General features: G+C 41.8%; 2 protein-coding genes across 10 annotated transcripts in view; one reads left to right on the top strand and one right to left on the bottom strand.

Annotated features, from left to right (window-relative positions):
* The window catches only part of CACNA1C (calcium voltage-gated channel subunit alpha1 C), a 487,179-nt gene that overhangs the window by 68,676 nt on the left and 398,949 nt on the right, over nt 1-19,554 (bottom strand). For 8 of the 9 annotated variants that reach the window (XM_075756869.1, XM_075756832.1, XM_075756860.1 and 5 more), the window contains 9 exons: nt 17,034-17,093; nt 13,881-13,987; nt 12,291-12,378; nt 11,035-11,142; nt 10,285-10,337; nt 10,031-10,177; nt 8,924-9,125; nt 8,320-8,478; nt 5,281-5,391 (listed from right to left, as the gene is read on the bottom strand). In XM_075756869.1, the coding sequence (XP_075612984.1) occupies nt 5,281-5,391; nt 8,320-8,478; nt 8,924-9,125; nt 10,031-10,177; nt 10,285-10,337; nt 11,035-11,142; nt 12,291-12,378; nt 13,881-13,987; nt 17,034-17,093 (1,035 nt within the window). Of the gene's footprint in view, nt 1-5,280; nt 5,392-8,319; nt 8,479-8,923; nt 9,126-10,030; nt 10,178-10,284; nt 10,338-11,034; nt 11,143-12,290; nt 12,379-13,880; nt 13,988-16,837; nt 16,898-17,033; nt 17,094-19,554 lie in introns of all 9 variants that reach the window. The other variant, XM_075756906.1, reaches the window with a different exon arrangement.
* The window catches only part of HDHD5 (haloacid dehalogenase like hydrolase domain containing 5), a 197,254-nt gene that overhangs the window by 119,144 nt on the left and 58,556 nt on the right, over nt 1-19,554 (top strand). The gene's annotated exons all lie outside the window — the stretch shown is intronic.

Here is a 19,554-nt window from a genome sequence, read left to right as displayed (position 1 = left end):
ATGGGCAACACTCATGACTTCCACTACTCAGAGGGTCATAGCTCTTCCAGGGATCAAATGGGATTATATGCCTTGTACTGAATGTGAAACTTGTTTGAAACACTGTACAGAAGTCTGAACTCTGCTACGTGAAAATGACATTAAAGAATGGCAAGAATTCAGAGTAAAGCAGCAGTGATAAATGAGGGACTGAACCAACTATCTGAGGCAGGACAGATGGCGTTCTTACAGGCTGCTTTACAAGTAACATCCATAAACACCCAGGGAAGAAAGGTGCTGACAGTGTCTGGTAAATGGAATAAACTTGTGATCTGTAGTCTCTCTGATAGTCATAATTCCACAGAGGAAATCCCCAAGATTCCCTTTCCACACGCAGACCTGGATTTGACAAAATATATGAACATATGCTTTACTTCATGCATGGGAGTCATTCCACTGATATGTCTTGCCTACTTTGAGATGACAGGGACGGGGTAGAAAATTCATAGCTCTTGGATTACTAGTCCTGCCCCTAGCAAATAAGAGGATAGATGAAATGTTTCCTGAACAAAAAAGTAGATAATGTTCATCAGTAAAACAGCCCATTTCAGGGAGCTGGAAAAATCTGAAATTCCTGGAGGAATATCCATCCCCATATTAGCATGTACATTGACAGATGGTGCAGCTTCATATGAATAGGAATTTTAAGTTGTTGTCTTTGAGTTGAAAAGATAAACCCTAGGCAGGTTTTGTAGAGCAGCTGGTCCTTCATGGACTGGTGCTTGTGGGGATTTCTTCTTTAAGAAGCAGGACAGTGGTAGCTGTAAGCACCCCAGAAAGCACAGCACCTCTTCATTCCCTTTAGTAGTTTTCTCTGAAAAAAGCATGAAGTAGCAGCAGCTTGCTTCATGCAGGAACTGGAAAATAGCTCACCAGACTGGCTGGAGAATTTATAAAATTAGAAAAACAAAGCAGCAAAAGGCCCTGACTCAACAGCATTACTTTTAGACTGTCTGTCTCTTTGAAGTAACTAGTCTTGAATCAGTATATGAGCATCAGCCAAGACACACACTCGGGTCCATTTGGGAGTTTTGCTTCAGAGCAGCACATTAATACTCTGTAAGGAGATGCAGGGCATGCAGTGGATGTTTTCTTTATCAGCAGCCCTAATCATCCCAAATCTCTCTTGCTCATTGTTAGTACACCCGCCTGTCAAGACTGCATCGGACATAGATAAGCTGTCTTACACAGTGCTTAGATTTATCCTGCAAAAAACCTGGGAGAACTGATCCTCTCCTCCAGAACATGCACCCCACAGAAACATGGGGGCTGTCAGAAGCTGGCCTTGTCCCTGCCTGGCATGCACTATCTACCCCAGCAGCAGCTGCTCCAGCTAACACACCCCTCTTCTCTATAGCCTCCCTGGAGACTAAACGAACCAAAACTCTGTTCACAGAAGACGGTCAATAAAAAGGACAGGTATCAAAGAGACTTGCTGACTAGAGCAACCAATCTCAACAGTAACAGTACGTGTAGTTAGGAAACCTTGTCTTTCTACCCCCTTCACATACTTTCTGTAAGCGTTAGGAGATGAGCCCTGACTCAGACTTGGCTCCTTATTCCTACAGCTGGCCTTTCAGTGAGTAAATCCTTACTCTTTACCACAAGAACTAGTTGCAGGGCTGGATTACCCATGTTGATTCTTTGCAGTCAGGCACACATGTGATACTATTTAATGTCTGTGCAACTGACTGCATTTGCTTTTTTTACCTTCACTATCAAGAGTAGCAAATAAGAAGGACATGTCTCCTCACAGAACAGAAGAAATAAAAACTGGATACAGTAAAAAATCTATTCAGTTAGAGACTGTCACCTTTTCTCTTGTTACACATGTAACACACAGGTAGCATTGTAGTGCTTATATAAAGTACTTAATATAATAGCAATTGCCACACCACTGCTTGCAGCAGGAACTCTGCGTATTAGGAACTCCAGGCTTCCCTCAAAGCCGTTCTGCACGCGTGCATTCCTGTGGTGACTTCTGTAATAAGAAGCTAGGGCGATAGCAGCTCTGAGTACCTCAGAGATCTGTCCCAGTTCCCTTAGCAAATCTCTCTGGTAAAGGTATGAATAAACAGCAGCTTGTTCTACCTTGCACAGATGGAGAAAACTGTGATCCTCTGTTGCTGCTGCAGACCATTCATTCCAAGGTGTCTTTAGGAAGCGACTGTGCAAGGGAGAGCTCTGTGGTGGGTGCTTCAGAGTTACAGGTCAGTTACTGTGCTGCCTGCTGTAGCTGAAGGTCAGCTGCAGCACCCACGAAGTTGGAGAAAACAGACCAAATTTTACTGGCTTCAGTTCTGTGCTCAGTTCTGTTCTGCCACATTCTCCTGGGGCTTGTGACTAAGGCGAGGACGCAACACCTTCAGCTGCTCAAGTTTCCTGCTTACTTGATGTCAGTCATAAAGCTTATGGCTCCCTCATTTTAGGGCACTCTTCAGCTAGAAAAGAGTGATGTTTGGGCACAAATTCAAAATGAGACAAACAGCTTAAACAAAGGCTGGTTTGTGTTTTATTGCTCTGGAAATGGCAGCCAAATCTGTCTTCAGCAGAGATCTCACGAGCATTTAAGCTTGCCATTTCACATCTGGGAAACACTAATATCACTTAGCATCTCAGTATGGGTGACTTGATTGGTTAGAGGGCAGAGGATGATGACTGAGCTGTAGTGGTGTTCACCCAGGTGACAATGAAATCCTTTTGGACTTTTTAGCTGGTGTTCCTGGGGACAACTTTCATCTGCAAATGTATGATTTGCATTGCATGATAGGAGGACACAAGGTCTGGCCAAGCAGAGGGCTGAGGTAATATCTTGATTCATTCTGGGAGACTCCCACATCAGAACACATTCTACACAAATTCAGCTTCAATCCCAAATGTGCAACCTAAAGAGAAGCAGATTGTGTCCCCTGGTGTTGCTCCACATTAGTCCAAATGGTACTGAACAGACAATGGCAAGTTATACACGGCATTTTGATGTTTCCAAACTCGAGTTACTGAACTGGTACTCAACATAATCCAGTGTTGCTGGAGTCATCTTTTTGCTGTATTAGTTGTTTTCACAAGTTCATTCCTGTTTTTCTTCCCTGTAAATCCTGTGGTTCCATTTTTTAAAATATTATTTTCCTGAATTAATTAATTAAAACACCAGTTTAAGAGTTAATACTATTTTTGGCATACAGGCCAGACTAGGATTTGAAACAGATTTGCTCTTTTTGTGGGCTCTTCTTTCAACCTGAGGTTGTTGTCTGATCCTTAGTTGAGAAGACTTTATTAATACTCTACTATTCTGGTCACAAGGAAAATTTCTTTTACATTCTCACTTTTACTATAGTGTAGTTAAACTGAGTATTTAGCTTGGAAACTACAGAATCATGGAAAATTGGGCTGCGAGGGACTTCATGAGATGGTCTAGTCCATTCCCCTGTCCCAAGGCAGATCATACATTCCTAAACTGCTTCTAATGAAAGGTTCCCTTAACTTAATCTTGAAACCTCAAATTATGGAGATTCCACAATCTCTTTAGGCATCTGTTCCAATGTTTTGCTATCTGGAGGATGCATGTTTACCCTCAGTGGATTTTGTTTAATACCTTGTTGTGCAGCAACACTTGAAAAGAAGATTAAATACAGGAAAGTAAGACACAGGAAGTAGAAAGAACCTCCAATATCATCAAGTCCAATGCCTTACTGTTAGAGGCAACCATGTCAGGTAAAGCCTTCCTCGTGTATGTACAGAGCTCAATATTTGAACTGGTTGAACTTTTTTCCTAAATGCTCAAAACAAATTCTGCTGAGAACATCATCTTTCTCAAAGTCAAGAATCTCCTGTAAAGTAGAGTCATGAAATAAGAAGAACATTACAAAGTGTGTGACATACATTTCTGGGTATATACGATGCAGATAATACTTTTACAAAGGGCCAGAAGATTTCCTTGCTAACAGACATGGTAAAATCTCAAAAGTGAAAGGTAGATCCCTTCTGAAAATTACAATCTCTTCTGAAACAGATGATGATACTTCTAAATTTTCCAAGACAGTGTTTGAGAACTCACAAAAAAAAAAAAAAAAAAATCAGTCCTTCACCAGGACTGCACAAGATGATCCTAAGTTTCAAGAGGACTACAACTGAGAAAGGATAGTGATATTGGGCTCAGGAAAAAAAAAAAAAATTGTGACTCTTTAAGAAGAAGTCCTAGAAAGTGTGGAAGGATAGAGAGGGGTTGGATGGGAACAGAGTCAACACATAGTTAAGAAGAAAAAGTTGCTGAGCTGAGGATGAGGAAGATGTTGGGTTAGAGCTGGGAGGAGCTCTTAACTTCAGTGATCCCCTAAATTCTTAACGTGAAGGACAAGCATGACTGTCATACATGAATGTTCTCATCTTTACCAGTGTCATAACTGATGCTTCAGACAGTGCTTGCAAACTCCAACATATCAAGGTATCCTTCAAGATACAACCCCATGTATCAAGGTATCATTGAAAATATGAAATGTGTTTAGATATCTGGATCCCACTCCACATGACACACTGCTGAATTTAAATCCCAAAGAAGAAAGCCTTGTATAATGTTAAATTATGTGAGGCCAGAATCTTTGTCCTTGTCCTGCAGCAGCTATGCCAACTTAGTTGGAACAGCTTGTAGGTTGTAATCATACCCCATGGTGCAGCTATAGTAGCAGAATGCCACGGCCCAATGGACAGGACAATAGTTTCAGACAGGACCTGCTGGGGTACTGAATATTATCAATGAAGTTTTACATTCAAAACTAAAGTAATCCAAACTATCATTAAGATGTAGCCCTCCCAGAAGAAACAACTTTTGAGCTCATAACTCAAAATAAGTCATACTTGATTAACTTCACTTGGGCCAAGAGACTAATCACGAGACGCTATTTATAATTTATTTAAGGAAAGTCAGAGAGAGCATTACAATAACACTCAGAATGGAAAACATGCTGTAGCCTTAACATAGTGTCACTGTTCTAACGTAACGTAAACAGAGAACTAGGAACCTTGTCTATTAGCAGGTGTTGCTTTTTTTTTTTTTTTTTTAGTGTGTCTACTCTCCAGTGAAAAAGTTAAATATATGTGAGACTCCAATCCAGAGAGCAACTGTCCAGCTCAGTTATTGGTGGGGTAATAGATCAGAAAGTTTCACCTCCTCCTTCTCCTCACAGCTGCCCCGCACACATGCACACACACACAGAGGCCAGGAAACTCTATGCCTATAGCACCTACCTTGGGTTTGAAGGCGATTAATTTCAGGACCATCTCAACAGTGAAGAGACCAGTGAAGAGCATGTTGAGGATATTCATGGCTTCCTTGAACATGCAGCTCTGACCGTAGTGCTGGAAAATAGTGTCCCACCAGCAGCGTAAGGAACGGGAATACCAGCTAGTTAGGAATCCACAGGGCCCCTCCTGATCTCCCTTTGTGTTGAGGTTCTCTAAAGAAAACCCCAGCATGCTTCATTTTTTCAGTTTAGAATTCCCATCTCCCTTCACACATAAGCATTTCCATACCTCTAGCCATTTTTTGCCATCTGGCTCTCTATCTTCTATCTTTTTAAAAAAATCTTTTTGAGGGGGGGTTACCAGAATCACACTTATCATTGCAGTTGAAGGCTCATTATAAATTTGCTTAATGGTACAAGACAGTCTCCAACTGTGTGTGTTATCTCACCCTTCCATAACACTTGGATTACTTTTTTTTTCATGCTACTGCACAGTGAACAGGGGTTTCATTGAGCTGTTCATAATGATACCAAGCCATTCCCCAAGTAATTATGCTTAATTCAGGATTCTGCAAAGAACATGAGCAGCTCAAATCATATCTTTCCAATATGCATTATCTTGCATTTGTCAACTCTGAATTAAATTTGCAATCATGCTGCCCATTCACTTAACTTTATTAAGATCTTATGAAGTTACTCTCTGTCTTGTATTGATTAATTCAAATAGTGTCTTCTGCACATGTTGCCACCTCACTCTTCATATCCCTATTTCCAGATCATTATACTTGAAACTGATTGCATTGCCTTATTTTAAGGTCATCTTCCAGTTCATGTTATAAGACCCCATTTGTAGTTGTTTAATGTTGATAAACTTTAACCAGCTGGGGTGAAATTTCATATTCTGCATTGGCTCAGGGTGATTTATTTAAAGGATTTTCAGTTAAAACAATTCAGCTGCAGCTAAAAGCCAGGTCAGAGAAAAAGATATCGTTGGGGTGTTCTCAAAATTTCTTGTAACATATTCCTTGAAAGACTCTAGTACAGACTACAGGAGTCTGCTTAAAAACTTGGAATGTTACTGGAATGTGGCTTTTGTGTTTGCTGTCCCTTACATTGTTTCACCCAAATCTGGCCACAGAGCCTTTGAAAAACTGTGCTGTTTCTCAATATCGACATAGACTTCCTAGAATCTCCAGTGATGCTGTCTTGCCTATGGGCTTACAAACATTTCATAGCTTCTAGATCTACCTGCCGTGGGTGTGCACCATTGTCACAGCAATTGAGCATGCTTCAGAGCTTCAGAGTGAACACAATAGTCCCTCTCTATTGCTTCATGACAGCAGAGCAGTAGATACTTCAGCTGAGAGCAGAGCACTTTCTTGTGCTCATGCCGCCTCATTCCTTTGTGGTACTTTAGGCAAGACAGCAGAGGAAGCCTTTTCAATGGGGATGGGAAAGAGCTAGACCAGAAGAAGAAAAATTAGGGGGGTCAAGAAATCTGGTGTGATTGGAGTGGAGGCCTTAGTAAGAGACAATAAGGTGAAAACTGACTATGAATACAGACTTAGACTGTTAGTGAATGATAGGAAACAGACTATTTTTGAGGGGAGGCTGGGAGTGGGGCAGACTGGGATTGATCCAGTGAAAAATGTCGTGGTGGGATACTAAGGTCAAAAGGGAAGCTGGTATAGGAGTGCATGGACAGCTGGACTCACAGTAAGGGACAAACTAGAGAAGGGAACAAAGTTCAGCAGACAATCAAATGGAAAGAGCAGAGAGAGACCAGAAGGGAGGTCCCTGGAGGGGTAACCACAACCGGGAGTCTGTGTAGTGAGGAGAAGAGAAGGATTGGTTCAGGAGTGGGGATCTGGATTGTCTGGGCCACAGACAAGGGAAGGGAGTTCAGAGACTGACTGGGTGAGGAGGAAGGATGGGTTTCAGGGAGGAGAGTGATGGGCAGACTAACTCTTAAGCAGACAGACTGTAGAAGAGAATGGGACTTGAGCGCTCAATGAAACTGGGAGTGCAGAGACAGGCTTAGCAGGTGGAGACTGGGACTGACTGAAAAGGAAAGGGAGGTGAGGGAGGCCTTGGGCAGAGACAGACTGCAAGGAACAAGCCAGGAAAATACAGACCTGGGGAAATGTACAGAACAGTTTGTGTCTATGAGGGCCTGTTCCCTGACTGAAAGGAATGTAAAACTACTTTTTTGTAAGCTGGCTACTTGGTAGAGGTTTTGACTCCTTCCCCTTTTCTGTTCCATCTACACATGTTAATTTACCTCCTCTATTTGCTATTCTTGTAGATCCATCTGCAAATGTTTCTTTGGTGAATTCACATTAGATATTTGGAAAACCTTCACACAGTAAGGAAAATGAACGTGCAGCATAGTGGGTAGTAAGGCAATCAGTAGCATCAGCAGTGAACCAAGTTAGACAAACACCTATCAATAAATGCTTTAGGTGAAGTTGATCTGGACTTTAGGTGATGGGATAGACAATACAGCCTCTAGAGGTTCTTTCGAGACAGTTTCTATGGTTCTTAACATAGAATAAAGGAGATACTAGTGCCTTTCTACCTTCTATCCCGTTTCCTTGATTGCCTTGTTTGCCAAAATATTTCCTCTCTACTTTTTAACACAGAAAAGCCCAAGGTTTAAAATTCAGATCTCAAGTGAGTAGCAGTTCTGGGCTTACTCCTGCATTTCACAGAAGACAAGTCAGAATTGAGAAGTCACTTACTACAGTGGCCACTGAACTGGTCTGTGATGTAACTGTTGGGTTTCTTCATCTTTTTGTTTTTAAGGAGTTAAAACAGAATTGTTGAAAGTGTCAGATATTAGCAGGAAGAGAGGCACATTCCTCATTTTAACTAAACATCATCAGTAGTGAACATGGTACAATGGTTTTTTTCATGTCCCTCCCCCTCTCCCTCAATGCATGGTGTGAAGGTGAAAGTAGGTCTCAACCTTGGCCGTTTCTACATTTTCCCCAACAAAGTCTAATAATTCATCACCTGTAAGGTTTTCTGCTTGCTTACTTACTTGCATGGCCAGGCAGATGGTGTTCAGCAGGATCAGAACGAACATCAGGTATTCAAAATAGGTGGAGTTGACCACATACCAAACTTTGTACTGGTACTGGTTTTTAGGGATGTATCTCCGCAGTGGCCGGGCCTTCAGGGCATATTCAACACACTGACGCTGTGAAAGAGGCAGAGTAGATTTAAAAATCACAACCAAAACACAGGGTTGGTCAGCTACCTCCAAACATAATAAACACATGTTTCAAGATTTTACTGAAATGAAAATGCTTGGTAGAAGAATTTCTTTTAGGTCATAATCTGAATGTGAATATTCTACCTGTTGAAGAGTGCCATATGCGTTTACTTTGGCCAGACAATGCTGTCATGCTCACCTAATCTCAGTGAACCAAATGGTACAGCACAAATTTTTAAGTAAATGTCCATTGAGCAAAGCTTACAGCAAGCATTTTTTTACCTGACTCCTGAAAGATGGCAGTGAAGCCAGCTAAGTGTTATATCTTGTTGGCAATCTTCACATCTTCCTCTCTGTATGTATTTCTCTCTTAAATGCTAATTCTCAATGTACTTTCTCTCTTCAGCGGCAACAAGTTGTTGTAAATTACCTGGTTTTTGTCCAGCTCACAGTTCTTGTACTCTTGTTCTCCTTGTTCCTGAAATGTGACGATGACGAAACCAACGAAGATGTTCATCATGAAGAAAGCAATGATGATGATGTAGATAATAAAGAAGATGGAGATCTCAACCCTGTGATTATAGATGGGTCCCACATCCTCCATGTGGGAATCAATGGACCTATACAGCAACCTGAAAGCAAACAGGAGCCCAATGCAGAGAAAATCTGCAACTGCCTTTGGGCCTTACAGGTGATGTTATAAACTGTAACTTTGTGATTTTCTTCTACTTGTATCAAAATTACTTCGCTCACAGATGCGCAGCCTTGCATTGATCTGAGTGTAAATTCTTGCAAAAGAGAAGACATGGCTCTTACTAACTTTACACATTTGAACCTGTTCAGGGGTGAAATGTTTTTATAGTTGAACAATTAAAATTTAAATCAAAAGCATGCCCTTTAGTTAATGGAAGACGGGAGAGTCTGTGTTGTTTGGAACTGAGTTTTGTGAGAAAAGGGGATCTCGGCACTTCTAACATTTGTTAACACTGCTGTTGGCATCACCTGGTGACACAGTTCAGCATGAACCCCGTGATACTCTGCATGCCCATGTCACTCTGGCAGAATGGAGCTGTGAGAATTCTTGGGCCTTGTGGCACAGACAGCACAGCCTGGTAAGACATCCCATGTCTGCCCATACTGCAAAGATAGCACTGCTGTGTTTCATATTGCTCTGTGGTCTCCATCGAGAAACTTGCAACAGCTAGCAATACTGGTAAGTGCCCGGCAGGCATTTTATATCCATTTATATGTCTTTGTTACGAATATTGCTATCACTGCTACTACTGGCAATGACTTTTTAAGAGCTAGAGCCAGTGCTGTGCACTGTTCACAAGTACAGGAACAGCAATTCTTGCAGGCCCTGAGGAATTTATAAAGTATATAATACTACAATGACTGCTGCTACTATTGCTACCTTTAATGCTTTAGACTCATTTAGATACTTAGAATGGGAAAGACTATGCTCTGCGTTTGAATTTTCTCTTTTGAAATGAACGAGGTACATTGCTAGTGTTGCACCAGCCCAAGAAGCACTCACTCTGGCCAGCCCTCAAAGGTTGAGACAGTGAAGAGGGCCATCATAGCAGTCAAGACGTTGTCAAAGTCAAACTTGCTGTTCTCCCAGCTGCGGGGCTGTATCATCGGCTGGTTAACCTCACCATCCTTATACGTAATGTAGTATCCTCTGTGGATGGAGAGCAGAGAGAGAACATAGCAGAACTGTGCTTCCAGTACAAGGCCCTGAGAGTGGATGGCCAGTGAAGGGCACTAACTGGGAAAGGTCAGACTCACCTGCATTCTGCTGCCGTCTGCTTGGAGCTATCAGTGCAGCTGTACAGCTTGCCCTTGAAAAGGAAGAAAGAGGAATGAAGTTTCCTTTCCTGACAATTGGAAGGGTTAGGACAGATCATGTAGCAAGACAACTGCATTTACTACTTGCTTAACCAACCATGAGTATATTTACATGCTCTTTTGCAGGTAGATGTGAGCAAACAGGATCGAGAGTTGCCTGCATCTGGGTAGTTCAGAACACAGGCTTTCATCTGCTTGCACAGTACTTTTATGTGTATGTCCTGTGGTGCATGACCTCCAAGTGCTGTAGAACACTAGTTGTCAGAAGGGTGGTGAAGGGCAAAGAAATAAAAGCAGACATAAAGAAGTGAATGAATAACCTCCCATGATTATCTGGCATGCCCCTTTCTCTACAAGATGAGGGGTAGACAGCCTACAATCCTTCAGAACAGCCCCCTTCACCTCCCTGGCACTAAGTCATGCCACAAGCTATTTAGGGAAAAAGGAGGTTACTGATGTTACTGATGATTTCTTACGATTATAGATAAAGGGCAGGAGTTCTGAATATGCCTGGTCCAGTTTTGGGGAACTGCTGGTAGCAGGAGCCCAGGTAACACAGTGCCCCAAATGTTTTGTCTTTCACACAGAAGACTCCGTCTTCCCTTCCTCAGGCTTCTTCATGCTATTTTTCTTCTCACCCCAGAATACAGCTAAGTGTAATGGATGAATGAATGGGCCCAATGGTTTTACCTTAAACAACTGAACTCCAATGCAGGCAAACATGAACTGCAGCAAAGTGGTGACAATCACAATGTTTCCGATGGTTCGGATGGCGACAAACACACACTGGACCACATGCTGCAAATGGAAGATAGGAACAAAAGTAACTTGCAGAGTTGTCCTAAGCTGCTCTGTGTAAGGGAGAAGCCCAAGACTAAAAATACAAATAAAAGAGTTTCATTTAACTATTTAACAGGAAAGGGGAGAGAAGACCAACTTGTTACATTTCTCACTGTACTCTTAGAAGCAGGCAGAAAGGGATAGGAAAATACCAGAGCTCAGCTCTCTGAATCTTCGAGCAGCACCAACTTACATAGCTGGACACCCACCAGTCCACAGGAAGGAATTTATCTAATACAGCAAGGCTATGTTAAAGAAAGCTTATGAGCTCATCTGTAACCCTAGCAAACTACATCATTTAACCTTAGTGGTGATGCTGGGCCACCCAGCTGGAAAGCATCTTGGCAGAAAAGGACCTGGGGATCCTGGTTGACACCAACTTGAATATGAGCCCTTGCTGCAAAGGTGGCAAATGGTATCCTGGGCTGCATTAGACAAAGTACTTCCACAGCAGGTCAAGAGAGATGATCCTCTCCCTCTACTCAGCACTGGTGAGGCCACACCTAGAGTACTGTGTCCAGTTCTGGGCTCCTCAGTACGACAGCACCATGGATGTACTGGAATGAGTCCAGTGAAGGGCCAAACACGATTAAGGAACTGGAGCATTCCTCCCATGAGGTAAGGCTGAGAGAGCTGGGACTGTTTATTCTAGAGAAGAGAAGGCTCGAGGGAATCTTGTCAATGTGTACAAATACCTGAAGGGAGAGTGCAAAGACGACAGAGCCAGGCCCTTTTCAGTGATGCCCACTGACAGGACAAGAGTCAGTAGGCACAAACTGAAACACAGGAGGTTCATCTGAACGTTGGGAAACACTTTTTTACTGAGAGGGTGACTGAACATTGGAACAGGTTGCCCAGAGAGGTTTTGTTGTCTTCCTCTGAATATCTTGGAGATATTCAAAAGCTATCTGGGCATGGTCCTGGGCAACCTGCTTTCAGTGGCCCTGCTTGAGCAGGGTTGTTGGACAAGACAACCTCCATAGGTCCCTTCCAATCTCAACCATTCTGTGATTCTGCTGAAACACTACTTTAACCATTGCAAAAGTCCTTGTAGTCTGAAATAACTTGAATTTATAGTTTACAGAATGCATTGGGACTCTTCTAACCTTTAGTCCTTTGGCTCTGTTGATGGCTCTCAGTGGTCTAAGCACTCGCAGAACACGCAGGATCTTCACTACATTGATGGCACTGGACCTGAAAGAAAGTATTGGAAGGCTTGAGAGATACAGCAATATAGGGAGTGTGCTGTGAGGGCGGATGGATTTCACTCACTCTCTTGTTTGAAATCCTACATAGCCTTAGACTGCTGAGGACAGTTAGAGAGTCAACTCCTTGCTATGGAACTTCAGGTGTAAGGAAACTACTCTCTGATGTTATCTTCATAGGTCTTGCTTCCTGCTCTGGGCAGGCTCAGTATACATTCTCCTGGCTTTCACCATCTTTGCTGTATTAATGAAAGGAATGGAACATGGGCAGGATATTTTTTTTAAGCAGGGCAAGCTGCCAAATACTCTGAAGGTATCTAATGAAAATTGTAACAAGATGTAGTCATCACAAGACATTTTCAGATAAGGCTCAAAGAATCAGTCCACTGAAATATTCAGGGAAGAGTGGAAACTCCAGGTGACTCCAGCATTAAAGGTATACCATCCACCTGGAGTTTGATCCTGCAATGTGTTTGGCCTCTGATTCCGCAAATCAATTAAGTGTGTATGTAAATTTAAGGATGTGGAAACTCCCAGTGATTGATTAGGATGACTTATGCACTTAATTTTATGTACTGGACACAAATATCTACTACAACAGAGCTCTCTGCATCTTCCAAGACTAAAGCCCTGGCTGAGAATCTTCTCCATGCTGTGTGACATCAGGCCCTCCTACTGATTTTGGGAACATTTGTTTTTTTGCTAACATATTAAGAGTCTAGCTAGGTCTGTAAGAAAGAAACAGCAGGTCAAAACGAGCACTGTGCCATTCTTAAGACCTTGACTGAAAGGCCAATGGACCTGACAAATCCTTCTGCTTGACTTAGCTCTGGAACATAACATATGTGAGCTGTTAACCTGTAAAAGTAACAATTGGGAGCTTACTTCTTATCAAATGTGATTCTACTTCGGAAACTCCAACACATAGAGTTCCACAGAATCAAGTAAATCTATAAACCCATTAAGCAAATTAACAGATCGACCAACACAAAGTGGCATGACGGAAGCAGGATCAGCTGTCACTGCCACCAGTACTCTGCAGATTCTCATACAGCTCTTCAAGCGCTTGATGGTCTTCCATTGACCAAGACCCACAACATCTTAGCAAGTAGCAAAACATTATCACCCCATTTTCCAAAGAGGTTGTGAGAGCTCTAGAAAGGAACAGTAAGTTACTTAACTGTCCTGAACTGACACAATAAATCAGAGATCTTGGAACAAAGCTAAGTGTCATGATTCCCAATGGATCAAGATTCTTGTTCTCATTTGCTCTTTCTGGAAGATCCCCGCTTCAGGTCATTAGTGTAGCATTTCCCAATCATTACCTCTCTTCTTGATGATGGATTTTAATGGTCTTGAATCATCTGATAAAAATACCTCCAGGGCCATGTGAAAAATCTTACCCAGATAAGAAAATGAGACTGAGGTATCACCTCCCAAACCAGTCCTATGATCCCATAAAAAACAGCCGGTTGAAAAGAGCTCACTCACTGGATCCCAAAAGAGATGAGAGAAACGCTGACCACCAGCAGGTCTAAGATGTTGAAATAGTTTCTGCAGAAGGAGCCCTTATGGAGGAAAGCCCCGTATGCGGTCATCTGCAGGAAGGCACATGAAGACACAAACACACTTTGCCATTAGCATCTACTCAGAAACCAAATCCATCTGGTTGTGTTCAGAGTATGTAATTGGGGAGGGGCAGCGTTTCTAACATAGCAGGCAATTTACCCCCAGACCCCAAAGGAGAAGTTGAGTCCCCATTGAAAGAAAAGAGAGTGAAGAGGACAGTAAGATAACTATGAAAGACCTAACTAGGGAAAGCCAATACTACGTTCAGTGAGTAAAATATGCACTTTGAGTGCATAGACTACATAACATTTATAATCATCAAAGCAGCAGAATGACTGCTTACAAAAACTACTCTTTGCAATTATATGCTTTTCCCCTTTTTCTTCAATGGCAGAGGACACTTGTGAGTATGATGCTTGTATTACATAAAGGCCTCTTTACTGAAATTGAATTAAAAATATAAAATAAAAAGGGATCTTTTGTAATGCTTTTCAATGTCTAGACCAGCTGCAGTGGACAGTTAAGTTCTCTTCCTTCCATGAAGAAAAAAACAAAATCCCTCTGGGATTTGATGGTTTAGAGATGAACTGAAGCAACAGGAGGAACTCCTGCTTTCTTCAGTTTGCTCCTTCTGTTCAGCTAAATCCTGTATCTCTTTTCCTGCCCCTATCCAGCTTCCTCCATTTTTATTCCAGAAGCAGTTGCATTTTGCCCTTGGTTTTCCTCCCAAAGCCCAAGGTAAGATTCCTTGAGACAGAGTGGTTTCTTTGTGGAAGTAATAATTATGAGCATCGCCCAGTAAAGGAAGGGAAAGATTTTACATATTTTACAAGGGACTCTACTCCTTCTGGGTATGAAGGAGTACTGAATATCCTCTGGTGTTGGGAAGGATGTCACAGGTCCAGAATTGGATTAAGTGACAGTGTAAACAGAAGTGGGTCTCTGCCGCAGTGTCAGACCTAAACACTTCTAAGCTCAGAATTTGAATTTTAGACTGAGCTTAGTTACAGTATGTGACTAAATGAGTCTGGCACAGCTAAAGAGGGTGAGGTGATGGGGGTATTTGTACCACCTACCTTAGGCTTGGTGAGTGATCTAATGTAGCTGCTTTGAAGAAACCCCGTCCCCACAACTGCTAATCTCCCTCCTTTACCTGGGTTAGGAACACAGTCTTCTAAATTTGGTCCTCTGCATCTCATCTAAGTTAGATGTCTAAAGTAACTTGAAGCAGACACCATGAGACTGTTCCTCAATGATGAGCACTAGCCAGACTCCCAGCTGAGAAGTGTGAACTAGAAATTCAAACTGGAGTTTTCTGGCTCCCACTAATAGCTCAGGATGGTATACCTGCTACTGGTTTCCAGCTATGCTGACCTGTGACAACTTTATTCAGAGGAGGGTGGAAGGGCACATGGTATGTCAGATTATTTTTTTTCACCAAACATCCATGACATCAGGGAACTGACTATTAATCAGTCAGATCTTAGAAGGGGAGGAAGTATAAACTCTGGTCTTGGTTTAGAATTTATACTTATAGACACATTCAATTGGGGAAGAGGGGAGGGGTTCTTGCCATAACAAAGGTGGTAAAGATGCCCTTTACTGGTTAGCTTTTGTATGGCAATCTTGAAAGAAAGGAGACACCATTGAAATCAGTAGGGGAAGCTCTACTGAGTTTAAGTTCTATACAAACTGTGTTTCTCTCAAGCCTGTTACCATTTACTTCAGTGGGAGCAGAATTAGTAATTCAGAGTTCAAGCAGATGCCTTGAACTATGGTTTTATTTTTAAATGTTGCTGTTGAGATGTTTTCCTTTTTTGACAGGCCTTTTTGATCAGCCATTTGGTATGCACATGTTCAGATTTATTGTGTAAACACAGACGTACACTGCACACAAGCATAATATGTACATCTCTTTGGGGAACATTACGGCTTTGATGATTTTAAGTCACATCAAAAAGCACATTTCTCCACAAAAATATGCAGGTACCACCCCACTTGCCAGCCTTCAGTATGGATACTGTTATTAGGGCCTTGAGTTGCAAGATTTGAGCAACTCCCAGGTACTGCCTGCCAGCGCTTAGAACTAGCTTGCTGAGAAAAAAAACAAGCTGCCAAGTGAACCTAGCATTTAGAAAGCTAGAACTTCGCTCAATTACTGTTATTTAAATTATTAGCCTACCAATTTGGGAAAATTAGAGTTAAGAACAAGGCAGCCTATTTTTATTTTCTTTCAAGCTAAACCATTCTCCTGCATATTTCTCTTGGCATAGAGCATATTCCTGGGAAATGGGAAGCCAGGTTTCAAACTGGTGATGCAGCAATTTTCGTTTGCGGCTACAGTCCTTGGTGTTTCAGGGATTTGCACTCTTGGTTACCTGTCCACACCTAAAAAGTGAGCTTCTGCACTGCGCTCCCTGTCTCCTGCTTGACTGTGCACCTTGTAACCTTACAGAAGTCATCGGCCACCCTCTGGTCCAGCCTCATGACTTGTGCAGAATGGAGACCTTCTCTTTGGGTTGTAGCGTGTGTAAGAGGAGGTATATATGCTCAGAGTTCCTTGCACAGCAAATAAATCCTGTTTTGGAAAGACTGGCCAAGGTAGAAAGAAAAATTTATGGGGTGATGGCCTTTTTCTTGGTCCCCTCTTACTTTTCCCAACAGGATTACCATTCCATTGCCCTGAATTACAAGTTTGAATATCAAAATTTCACAGGAGACTTTTTAAGCAACTACCAAAAGGATAAAATCAAAAGATAAACAATCCTTTGTGTAGAGATAATAATGGGGTTAAAAAAGAAAAAAAGAAAAAGAGAGCGATAGAGAGCAAGAAAGAAAGAAAGAAAGGAGAAAACGAGTGTATTGCTCAGATTGGTTACCTTAAGAATAATTTCTAATGTAAAGATACTAGTGAAGACATAGTCTGCATTGCCTAGGATCTGAAAAATAAGCACAATCGGGTTAGTGGTACTGAGCGTGACCCAGGAACAAACAGGCGTGTGTGTTAGCAACAGATAGTGGCAGAAAACTAGTAAGCTTGTGAACAAGCAATGGTAGAGAAGATGGGCACTTTACCTTCAGAGCAATTTCAATGGTGAAAATGACAGTAAAAACTATATCAAAATAAAAGAGAATCTGTAAAAACAAAAGGGAATAGGAGCAGGGAGGGTAGATCAGTGACTGATCACTTGAATGGGAAATCACAGTTCAAAATCAAATACATATGCCTTTTAACAAGGGAACAAGGAGGACTATATAGGAAATGGTTTTGTAACGACGTCCTGTTGAATGCATTGAAGGTCCTGCACAGAGGACAAGAAGCATATTATATGAAATCTTCTCTGGGTTACAATCCTATGAGGGCTCTAGAGGCAAAATAACATTTTGGTTGTTGTAGGATTTTTTTTTTTTTTTTTTTTTAAATCTGATAAAGAACAGACAATTCAAGGGTTTTCCCAAACAGAGGTCCAAACTGAGAATGCAAGGATGCCTGGTCTCTCAGTGGAAAACATGAGATTCCTTCTTGTTGACTTCCATTCAGACTTGTTCTGTGCCTCTCACAAAGGAAGAAAAGCAAACTGCAAATTGATGCTCTAGCTCTTTTTTTTCCCCTCTATCCTGGTTTTCCTGAATTAGGATGAATAACAAAAACTCTATCAATTGAAGAGAATCCCAGCTTTTGTATTGCAACCATAATTTGGTCATGTGCTCAAGGTGCCTAACATAAATCTTGCATCTTTCTATTGGCATCCTAGATAATAGGCAAGCTGAAACACTCATTATTCCCACAAATTTAGACCTGGTGATGGGGATACCGGTGGCATGCATAGCAGACCACAAAATGAGGCCCTAGAGTGTCACAGAAGGCAACAGCAAGTCTGGAAGTGTAAAGTGATTTTCAAAGTATCAATGACAGAAACGTCTTTCACTGCTGATCAATTGACACCCCACAAAAGCAAATAGGAACTTTGTAATTGACTAATGGGACCAGAATTGAACTCTCTTTGTTTCCAATGTATTCCAATATTCCAAGCCATTTTAGTGTTATTTGTACTACAAATGGTGAAAATCAGAAGTATTGTGCCCTTGGATCACTGTTGTTTTAGCTTAACTAAGTTCTAAACCGAAAGGCCAATATATGGAAGCTGTAGAAAACTGATTGTTTGTGAAATTTAAACCTTTATTGCTAAAACACTAATAAACATACAGCAATAAACTGTCCTCTCCCATCCCACAGGTGTTTATTGGATCTCAATGCGAAAACCCTAATTCAGATTTACAGACGGCTAGATTATTACAGCTTGGTATGCCATGGGCAATGGGGTAGCTACTGCAAACTACAGGGTTATTTTAGATTGCACTATTTAAGCATGATCTGAATCTAGACTAATTTGCAGACACTGAATGTCAAATGGGGGGATGTATCACTTACTGCTACTGTGTAACTTAAAATTCTTCAGGTCGCTGCTCAATTTTTGACCCCAAGTTGTTCTCGTTTCTTCAAGGCTGTCTTGGGCTCTATAAATTTTTTGCAACTTAGAGAATTCAAAAGTGCCATTTCAAGGATGGACAGATCTCAATTGCATCCTATATTAATATATACATACTATGATTGGAAATGTCCCCTTGCATTGCTGCCTCGTAGGTCCTGACATTTGGTTATTATATATCAATGGAATAATTTTATAATCAATAGGTCAGCTTCATGGATACTCTTTGGCTGCTTTGCCCAACTCCACCAACATAAAGCAGCCATAAACCTGATTAAAGTGGATGATTAAGCTGTTCCTGCAGCTGCTTTACATCACTAGAGCACTGCAAAGCAGCCAGAGCACACTGGTGGAATCTGGCCCCAAAGCCACAGCTAATAAAGATGTCCCTTATAGATGAAATCATGCCTAATGAAAATGATCACTCCTCCACCTGTGCAGGCAGTACTATTTATCAGCAGGCATATTTATTATTATTTAAACATGAATTTACTTTAGAATATATTAAAATGAACAAGCCCCTTGCCAAGGTGCAAACAGGAGAATATTGTAGGCACGTAAAGTCTTAGGACTTGCATGGGCTTTAAAGGGTGTTTTGGAGGCACTTCCAAAAACTTGCTGCCTGAGCCCTGTGTGACACAAGAAAGATGCAGCCACTAGCCCACCCTGGGACAGAAGCCGTGGCCAAGCCTCTTCGCTAGCCCATGCTGGAGGATGTTGTCTCAATTCCTGTCTTCCTGCCCTGGGACAGTTTGTGTCAAGAGCAGCACTAGTCTGCATGAATCCTTGTACACAGGTTAATGCCTGATTATGTTGTCCCAGGGTGAAGGCAGAGGCAGTTTGCTTTCAGCTTGCTTTCTTCCTTTCCCTCCCAGGCCTCTGTGTGGGCACAGGGCAGGGCACAATCTTACTGTTCTACTGTTAAAGTGTAAAGGCAGACCACATTTGCAACCCAAACATCTTGTCAGTGTCCCCTTGTATGATACATTTTAAACATCTGTACCTGCAAAAATTAAACACAGATTTTCATGCAACATCAATGGCTTCAAATACAGAAGACAAAGCTTTGTCCCAAACCTTCAGCTCTTTTACCGAGGACAACCAGC

This window comes from Balearica regulorum, chromosome 1, assembly GCF_011004875.1.
Source record: "Balearica regulorum gibbericeps isolate bBalReg1 chromosome 1, bBalReg1.pri, whole genome shotgun sequence".
NCBI lineage: Eukaryota > Metazoa > Chordata > Aves > Gruiformes > Gruidae > Balearica > Balearica regulorum.
Note: the sequence above shows the minus strand (reverse complement) of the source record. Positions and strands in the feature narration are given on the sequence as shown.